Below are 10,530 nucleotides of genomic sequence, written 5' to 3'. Positions count from 1 at the left end.
TATGACACTCGCATGTCACTCTTATGTAGACACCTTCAAAATAAAGTGTTACCATATCTTGCTTAAGTCACAAAGGCATGTTCAAAAAATTGCCTAAGTCACATTTTATTTGACTTAGGCATAATAAATCCGCTTAAGTCACACACTCGACATAGGCCATTATATATATATATATATATATATATATATATATATATATAATGGGTGTGTGGTTAAATGCGCTTGAAACAAGGTCTGTGGTTAACACAAGGTGAAGAGATGTCTGCATTTTTTTGTAAAAATAAAACACGTTGGTTTTACCTTTACTGCTGTTCATCAACCTTGATTACTTTGTTGTGAGTTTCTGAATGTTGGGGATATTACCTGTAAAGTTCTTCAAGTGAACTGTCCCCTGAAGTACAAAAATGTGACCATTGAAGCCCATTTAAACCAAATTTTGTGGCTCTGATAACCATTACAGCACACATTCTATTATATCAGACTTTTATTCCAGAGCTCTGGCTTCATGTTTGTCTTAGGGGGCAGATACATGTTATTTCTGGTTTCCACTAGTTATTGCTAGTGATGTATTATGGAGCAATGCATTACCTAGATCAAATAAATGGTTTATTATTGACATATAAAAAAAAAACCTGACATTTAGTATACAGACAAATTCATTTTTGTTAGTATAATAGAGTTAAACATCAAGGCTGTGATGGGAGGAACTCACCTGACGACCTCAGCAGCAGCACACCTGCAGTCTCAACCCTGAAACATGTTTGTGAACGGTGCAGATTGAGTGTTTCTGCTGCCACCTTTGACTTGTGGTGAAATTGAACCCATATTAAATTCCATTGCATTGCTGGACATCAACCTGTTTATATGTTGGCAGCAGGTTGTGTCCCTGGTGCCTGTCAGATGCTGCAGACTAGTGGTGGCAACAGCAAAATGCACAGAATTAACAAGGATGGCATCATTTGTGTGGCATCCTTATGTTATACAAGACCTTTTGGAGTAAATCTGACAATACATTTCTGCAATATTTAGGGTTTTTAACACACTTACATCTGCTGCCAACGTGCCATTTAGTGTCATGAAAACCTTTTTACAGGATTTACACTGTTTTTGTTACACACTTTCTTCCTAAATAGTCTATGTCAGGGATGGGCAACTTAAATGCTGCAGGGGGCAACCATTTTTCGACACTACCACAGGGCCACATATAGGACCGTGCACTTAACCAGATATGATGAAACTGCAATTTTAAATATGTTTATAGTGCAGTAACTTAACATATTACAAGCTCAAATGCATGTATAACAGTATAAATAGGAATACAAAAGGTTTGAAGCAAATAAAAAATAACCACTTAGTGTGATTTCTTTTTTTTTCAGTGCAAGAACAGCAGACCAACATTAATTGTAAGAAGTAATTTTGTGCATTTTTACACTGCACTTTTAAGATTTCATGCTCAAATGCATGTAGTTGTACTGAGGGCCACTTCAAGTGAGGGTGCGGACTGTATGCGGCCCCCGGGCCTCCAGTTGCCCATCCCTGCTCTATATAATTAAAGCTGATATCACCTTCACAACTCTCTTATCCATTAAACTTGTAATTCCATGTACAGTTTCTGCCTGAATTACCTCCCAGAGCTGCTGTTTTGAGGTAAACTGCCGCCCACCCTCATAGAACATATTAAAATATAAAATGAAATTGGTAACTTGTCATTAAATTAAGTGAAAACTGTGTGTGATCCCCCTACCTGTGCCTTACACTTCCTGTCACCTATGCCATACTATAATATATATATATATATATATATATATATATATATACATACACACACACACATATACATACATGTATATACATATACACATATATATACACATACACACATATACATACATGTATATACATATACACATATATATACAAATACACACATATACATACATGTATATACACATACATATATATATACATATATACACATATATATATATGCACACACATACATATATATATACACACATATACTACAAGCCTGAGCAATTAGTGTCCCGTGTTCCAAGTAATATAACAAATTAAATCTATTACTAAATTAATTAAACATAAAAGGGCTCCTACAACCTAATTTTCCTTTTCAACATAACTATGTTATATACGCGGTCACTAGTGAAGTTGGAATAAAATATTTTTTACCTCTTTCCATGAAGTGATTGTATCAATGTGATTTATTGACAGATAAAGTGTATATCTTCTAAAACTTTATCAATCAATCCCAAACCTATCAAAATAAAAATGAAACCCCAACTAACAAAATTGTTCAAACTTTATGGGCGAGCGTGTAAAGTGTATAAACCGACATGTCTTTCTGAGCACATTGTCATATTGCTACAAGGTTTGTTTTCATTCCAGCTCAAAAATTCAATATATTGACTCACCATGTTGGTAATCAGTGAATTTTTCCGCTGTCAGTATCGATCTCAAAAACCCCACATTGGTCTACAATGAACCACAAGTCAGACCTGCTTTAGAGTGTTCACTGAAATTTGAATATAAAAGAAAAAACACAAGCCATTTATCTATTAATGAATTTATTTTTTAAAAATGACTTCAAATACACGATGGATAACTTGAGGAATTCTTTTTTTTTAGGCTGTGGCTACATTTCTCATACGTTGTGGTTTCAACTGTTTGTTCTTGAAGCTATGGCCATGCTATAGGGAGTACTGTGTTTCCTGATCAAGGCATTTTCAAATCCCCCACATACTGAGTTTATCACATACACCTGTGCAGTCAAAACAATACAACCTCCCTGCAGTAAAGCGTCTGTGAAGTTTATCATGTTTACGCCGTCTGTGGTTATTAATGGTGATGTAAAAGGTTTATATCAGATTCTAAGTGTACCCTAATAAACTAACTCAGTGTAGGTTCTTTGTAGGACTTTAATTACAGGAGAAAGACAGTGAACTGGTCTTGTGTAAACTTTGTAAAGGCAACAAAAGACACAATCCCTCCTATAGAACCACAGAGGAGCCCATCAGAAACAGAGTGAGGCCACAGTTACTGAGGTGGTTTGACACGAAGCCTTCCAGCACTGGTGTTCGACAACTTAAAAATGCTTATTATGGGCAATTCAAGTAATATTCCAGGTGCTTTTGAGCAAAGGATTACAAAACACATCCTGAAACACTTTTGAACTGACAGCAATAAGATGATTCAAGCGAGCAAAGTGTACGTTTTGGGGCAAAGATGCATGAAAAAGAAAAAAAAATTAACTAAATCAGTTCTACTGCAGCTAATTCTTCAATATGTGAATTTCCAATTTAAAAAAAAAACGGGATCAAAAAAAAAAAGCTGGTGAGGAAATAATATTTGTCATGTTTGGATGATGGAGAAAAAAACCCATTAAATCTTTAGAAAATTATACCAATGTCTTGTGCAATATATCCACAAATGCTAAGACTACATTGTATAATTCCTATATATCAATTTATCCTCTGAATAGTGTTCTTTTTCCCCCATCGGTCACCGATTTAATTTCTTACAAAAACAGGCGAGATGGAAGGAAAAGTAAAGCACCAAAGATATCCCCATGCATGCTCACTGTAATACCTGTCCAGTCATTAAGTAAACTTGTATTAGGTGACCTTGTAAAAGTGTATGAATCGAAAGGAATGGAAAGAACTTCAGCAGCTTCAGAATTAAAACCCTGCCAGGTGGGGAAGAGTAAAGAGACAGTGGAGCACTTGGAAAACCCGCCATCGTCTCCTCTCGGGGAAGAAAACTAGAGGCATCCCAAATGTTGCATTCCTCTTCAGCTCGCTTTGATCCGCGCATTTTTTGATTCCAGTCCTGACCTCGCTGTGATGGAAGATCCACGCCCCTCTGATTTGAAATGAAGGGCAGGAGTTCAGGAGCGCCCCTGATCTGATGCCGTTCGTATTGGTCCCCCTCCCCGTTCTCCTCCTCCAGGTCTCCTTCTCTCTCTCTCCATCCCTCTGAGACTGAAGTGCATGTTGAAGCTTTCGTGTGGAGGACTAGCGCTTTGATTTGGCTTCCTCGGCCTCTTTCTCCGCTGAAAACACAATCGTGGAAAGGCTCAAAACAATATTTTTAGCACACACACACACCTTTACGCGCCCTAAAGTCTGCTCTAGGACATTATAGTTAAGCTCAAATAAACCTATAAAGTGGAAAATCCTGCACCCTGCCAAGATATTTGTTGGAATGTTCCAACTTCTTCTCTTAACTAGAACCCATTAGCAATTTCTGGCCTTGCATGTCAGAACACAGGCCCTCATTTAGCAAACGAGCCTACGACAGAAAGTGAGAGTAAAGTGGGCGCACAATAATTTCTACAAGGCTCGGCATTTATCAGTTTGGACGTGAGCTGAGGGTACGATCAGATCTCAGTCTGCTCTCAGCTCGTGTACACAAATCTGAGTCAGCATGAAGTCCACACGTCTGAGTCTGAGAATTGTTCTTAGACTATTGTATCGATGCCTGGAGCTGATAAAACTCTGCCTTGTTTTGTTTTTTTAATCGTGACAAAAGAGCAAACATCATGACTTCAAGGAAACACACCCCGTGTTTCCTTGAAGTCATGATGGAGTCGCTGCTACAAATGATCGTTTTTGGGGTGAAGAATTCCTTTAAGCAATTACTTGCACTGTTTTAAAATCCTGCAGTGATCTGTTGGACATGTGCTGAGCTGGACTATCAAAACACTGTGATTGGCTGGAGATTTTCATAGTTTACGAACATGTGATTAAATAGAAGCTGATTGCTCTTCAAGTGTTTTTTTAACATCATCACAAACAAAGTGAAAAGTCACAGCTCACATGTTTACAATTAGTATAGACCCCAATTCTTTGCGATTAAGAATTTTAGCACACAAACTTTTAACTGCTCTGTGTTTCAGCTGCTGTGTCCTCTAACCTTTCCTGAGTTCGTCTCTCTTCTTTGCGGCGTCCTCCCTCTGTTTCTTGATGATGGCCAGCCGGGCCAGGTCAGCCCTGGCCTGCTCAGTCTTCCCCTCCAGGTGGAGCTTCATGTAGCGTTCCTTTGATTTCTGCTTCTCGATCTCCTCTCTGACAGACAACAGGAAAACACACACACAAATAATAGAATAAGCTAACAAAATGATAAAGAATTCAGTCGTCACAGCAGCTTATGAAACAGATGAGGGGAGTTACAAAGAATGTTCAAGCTAATTTTTTTTTATAAAAATATAAGACATAATGTACAGTACAGGCCAAAAGTTTGGACACACCTCATTCAATGCGTTTTTCTTTATTTTCATGACTATTTACATTGTAGATTCTCACTGAAGGCATCAAAACTATGAATGAACACATATGGAATTATGTACTTAACAAAAAAAGTGTGAAATAACTGAAAACATGTCTTATATTTTAGATTCCTCAAAGTAACCACCCTTTGCTTACTAGAATATAACATGTTTTCAGTTATTTTACACTTTTTTGTTAAGTACATAATTCCACATGTGTTCATTAATAGTTTTGATGAATTTACAATGTCAATAGTCATGAAAATAAAGGAAACGCATTGAATGAGAAGGTGTGTCCAAACTTTTGGCCTGTACTGTACATGCATGAATATACATACATTATATATACACATTATATACATAAAATACTTACATGGCTGCTACTGAACGTTATTAATATTGCACAAAAGGTTTTCCTGATTATTTTGTAATGCACAGATATTGCACATTAATGAAAATAGATTGTTGCATGTGGTTTTATGTTGTGATATGAAAAATACATTTAAAGAAAATGTTATGCATATTTACATAAGATAGGATACTCACAGTGTAGTATAAAATGATATAGAAACAGATCATAAAAAAGTATACAGAAGATATGTATATAAGATATGGTGTACAGCACGTGTAAAATTGTGCTATTTAGTATGATACGTTTTAAGTATAATATTATAAAGATGCATACATATAAATAATAAATACAACAACATAAGTACAAACAGTGCCTTGCCAAGTGGCTGAGTGACACCTACCTTTCCCTGCGAGACAGCTCTCTGGGAGCCGTGACGTCGAGCTCAGCCACCTTCTTGCTTTTCTGAGACACGCGGTTAGGATTCTCAATCTCTATAAGCCCCTCCACTCCACTCCTCTTTCTGGACTGTGTGCAAAAAGAGACACCTTCATAAAAATCAGTGAGACTGGAAACCACCAGGACAGAGCTGCTCAATAAAGGCAAGGAGAACTTTAACCCATTTAGGCCTAAAACGCCTGGAAAAATGCCTGTAAAACCTCTGGGCAATTTTAAAATAAGCCCCTAAAACCTGAAGGTTTTCTTGGTAATTCAACAGAAGTGTCAATGCTTCTACTAAATAATAGATTTTTCAGCCTCTTAAGAGAAATAGAAATGAAATTCAAAAAGTATCTGAGAGCTTATAGCTGTTATATCTGAGCTCCCTCCGCTATAGTCGTCTTCCACCATGATTTCAGTTCTGGAAAAGTCCCATGATGCATTGCGACACTCCCACATGTATTCTCATTTTGTGTCTTCTTTCTAGTCATTTTGTGTCATTTTTGGTCATTTTGTGTATTTTTTTGGTGATGATTTCAAAGTTCTGGAAAAGTCCCATGTTGCATTGTGACACTCCCACATGTATTCTGATGCATTTCATTGGCCAAGAGACCGAAAATAGGTGGAAAAAACTACAAATACTACAAAACGACGTATCCGCTTTCCCGGCTTTAATGGTAGAATAACACAACAGCGCCCCCGGTTTTAATGGTAGAAATGTGGTAATGTTTTCCTGGCTTAAATGGGTTAAACAATGAGTTCAAGCCAAATACAAATTACAATACCAAACATTAGAAAGTATGGTGTCAGTTCTTCAACCCGATTAAGTTGTAGACAAAGTACTTTTACAGTATTTACTCACGTCAGATTCATCATCGCTGCTGCTCTCTTCATCAGACTCTGCAGAGCTCCCCTTCTCTGCACCAGGACTTTCTTCCTGTTAACAGAACACAGAATTACACCACAACTAGTTTGAAGGTAAATCTATATCTGCTACTAAAGATCTTTTACTCACAAACTCTTTCTGCGCTTTCATCTGTCGGTCAATCTCCTCTGGGTTGCTGAATTGCTTCCCTCTGCCCTTGTGGCCCCTTTTCCCTGTAGAACAGTTATAAGAATTTACACACGAGTCAAATGTATCCAGCGTTTATCATTCTATAAGCAAACTACAACTGTAAATCATGGCCCTTGAATAAATAGTGCTTTGGTGAAGCTTTTTGTTAATACGTAGAAGCCTGAATAAGAAAACTATGATCATTTCGTCTGTCAGAGTTTGCAATGATGCAATATTTGATGTCATTATGTGGCGCAGGTGTGGCTCTTTTTGTGTACACCCCTTGTATACTGACAAACCTGTCCTTTAACACCTATCGGTCAAAGAAATATTTGATTTCTGCAACTTTTTTTTTTGCCTCTACTGGATTACGGTGATCTGCTTTTTATGAATACAACTAATCAGAGCCTTAAGAAGTTGGACTGTGTTTATCATTGTGCTCTGCGTTTCATTACTGGTTTGGGAAGTCGTACACATCATTGTACTCTGTATGCCACGGCTGAAATGCCAACTTTGTATGTTCGCAGGCTCTCATTGGTTAGTTTTTATCTATAAATCTATTTTTGGGCTGTTTCCCTCATACCTGTGTGCATACATGTGTCGAAACAAAACTAAACAAGGTCTATGCTGGCAAATTATTGTACAGATGCTGGTGCCAAGAGTGAGAACTGAATTAGGTCAGAAAGCTTTTAGTTACGCCCCTTTATCATGGAACAGTTTGCAAAAGGAATTTAAATTGTCTGAATTGATCACAATCTGTGAATTTAAATCGATTCTAAAGGATAAAGAAATAATTTCCCTTGGTCGGTGTGACTGCTCCTTATAAGTCTCTACTGAGGCTCCTTGTTGTTGTGTTGGGATAATGTATTTGTATTTAATCGTTTATGATAACTGTGTTTAAATGTTGTAACTTGTCTCTTTTTATGCTGCTTTCTTGGCCAGGTCTCTCTTGGAAAAGAGATTTTTAATCTCATTTAGACTTTTACCTGGTTAATAAGGATATATATAAGATCCTAACGCAGTTCTTAACTGTAATTAGAGGTTAACATTTAAAATTTCATCCTGCTGCAGACCACTCTGTCTCACATGTTGTGTTCAGAAATGCTGCCCTGGATGAGATCATTGTTACATTTGCTATAAAAGCGAGACTGCAGGTCCTACCAACTAAGCTGAACCTCTCCATCCTTACTGTATACATCATGGTAGTGACCAGCTGAAACCATGTCTCACATCTTAAATGGTTGCCATGTTTACAGGGAGCTCTACATATGTAGGCATGACAGAATTGTGGATTTGATATCAGCAGATATCTATTTTCAGGTCCTCCATCATGCTGTATAAGCATTCTACTGTAAAGCCGAGCATGCTCAGCCTGTGTAGTAATGTCTCATTGTTCTCTAATGTTACAGCTAACACCCCTGATGTTGTTGTTGTTGTTGTTAATAAAAATCACAGAGGTGTTTATTCTGGAGGTCGGCTGTACCTTTCATTACAGCCTTGAAGAGGCCTTCCTAACCACAGTGCTGAAATATCAGCAGCTGAAGCAGACTATCTCACAGCTAGGCTACAAATGTAAACTTTTAGTTTTTATATTTGGTACTCTGGGGCATGTGCACAAGTTGGTTGTGAGGGGCCTCCAGATAGCCTGAGGGCCTCTCTAAAACAGGGATTCCCAAAGTGTGGTGCGTGCACCCCTGGGGGTGCGTGAGCTGCTGCTAGGGGGTGCGCGAGATGAAAAATGTAATGGCGGTCTGATAAAGACACAATCACATTTCATTTTTGCATCTATTTTGGTCATTTTTGCATCTATTTTTTGGTTGTTTGGTAATTTTTACATGTATTTTTGGTCAATTTGTGTCTATTTTGATAATTTTGTGTCATCTATGGTCATTTTTGCATCTATTTTTGGTTGTTTTTGATCTTATAATGAAGCGTAGAAAACGTTAGCTTCTTGTTCTTGTATCATTTTTCCAACCTGTTTTATGATGAACGGGTTGTGTTCACTCCACGCTCATTTAAATTTGCTGCAATTTTTGTTCAACGCAATATTTTTGTTCAATATTATAACATTTTCCCAACTGATCTGCTTTCTGCCTCTGATCCTGAGCCTGTCATCATCCTCCACCTTTAATATAGCTATAAAAACTCTTATTGCATTTTGTTTTTTTTGAAGGTTAGGGGGATTGGGGGTGCGTCAACCCAGTTGGGACATAGAAGGGGGTGCACGGCTGAAAAAGTTTGGGAACCGCTGCTCTAAAAGAAGAGCTAAACAGCTAGCGAGGTATTGCTCAGTATCGGCTATTATTGGATGCTGCTCAGTCTGGAGGAGACGATGTTTTCTGTATCCTTGAATGATGTCTGCTTCTTTTATCTGACCTGTAGGTCATCATATATGTAGCTGTGTTCAGCCGCCCAGGCACCTTGTAACTGACAGACTTCTATTGTCAAATGAACTGGCAGTATTTATGTCCCTTGTACAAGAATAATTGTACTTTTTTTATGTGGGCATGAATACATATTTCAAATGTGTGTGTGTGTGTGTGTGTGTGTGTGTATTTCCAATGTGTGTGTGTGTGTGTGTGTGTGTGTGTGTGTGTATGTGCGCGCGCGCGTTTGTGTGTGTGGTGTGCGATGAGTCACACATGACGTCCACTGAGGGCCAACTACCTTCACCGGCTACCGAGTGTTTCATGATGACATCACGGCAACACCAGCCAAATACACAGCTAGTGAAGCCTTTAATAAAACACTAGTGAACGTGTCTGGTGATAGTTAGAGTCGCAATCTAACCAGGAATTAAAATAAATGATAATAAACGTGTTTAGGTGAGCCGGAGCGGTCTCCAGTGCACATGGTTACTGGCGGTGAAACATCAATGAGCAGAAATAAAACACCTCAAACCGTTTAGATAAAGACATCACCAACAAGTGTTCGTGTGAGGACAATAATTAAACACTATTGGTACAAGCTGTGTCCTTCTGAATCGTTCATACCCACAAAAAAACAACATGCTAACCGGTTAGCACGCTACAAGCTAAGCATGTGAGACTTCAACGGGATTTCATACTATAGCTAACAATTAGCATGTTACATTTAGCTACCTTAATAGGCATACTTACCGCCCCGAGGCATGATTAAAGGTGAATGTGATACAGATAAAGTCCGCTACTGTGTCGCAGAATAATGTGACAGCTGTACAGGCGAAGCCGGCGGTTTAAAGTGCTGAAATAAAAGGCTAGAAACTACTTGGTCTGTCCCGCTGTCGGAAGCACAAACGTCGAAACGTTGCATCAAAGCAAGATAACTCAGCCTGCGCATGCGCAGTTAGGATCAACGGACCAATCACTGCGCTGAGAATTTGACTGACATGAACATCAACCAATCACCTGAAAGGAGTAAAAGTAACTT

The 10,530-nt window shown here is 38.3% G+C and overlaps 1 protein-coding gene across 1 annotated transcript; it reads right to left on the bottom strand.

Annotated features, from left to right (window-relative positions):
* Positions 1 to 2,565: 2,565 nt before the first annotated feature.
* pdap1a (pdgfa associated protein 1a) lies at positions 2,566 to 10,423 on the bottom strand. The gene is made up of 6 exons (XM_059325380.1): positions 10,242 to 10,423; positions 7,084 to 7,166; positions 6,931 to 7,005; positions 6,034 to 6,158; positions 4,930 to 5,081; positions 2,566 to 4,066 (listed from the first exon to the last, which is right to left on the bottom strand). Exons 1-6 carry the CDS (start codon positions 10,252 to 10,254, stop codon positions 4,029 to 4,031), a joined length of 486 nt encoding a protein of 161 aa, XP_059181363.1. The 5' UTR covers positions 10,255 to 10,423; the 3' UTR covers positions 2,566 to 4,028.
* Between the last annotated feature and the right edge of the window lie 107 nt (positions 10,424 to 10,530).

This window comes from Centropristis striata, chromosome 21, assembly GCF_030273125.1.
Source record: "Centropristis striata isolate RG_2023a ecotype Rhode Island chromosome 21, C.striata_1.0, whole genome shotgun sequence".
NCBI lineage: Eukaryota > Metazoa > Chordata > Actinopteri > Perciformes > Serranidae > Centropristis > Centropristis striata.
This window is presented reverse-complemented; position numbering and strand designations above follow the sequence as displayed.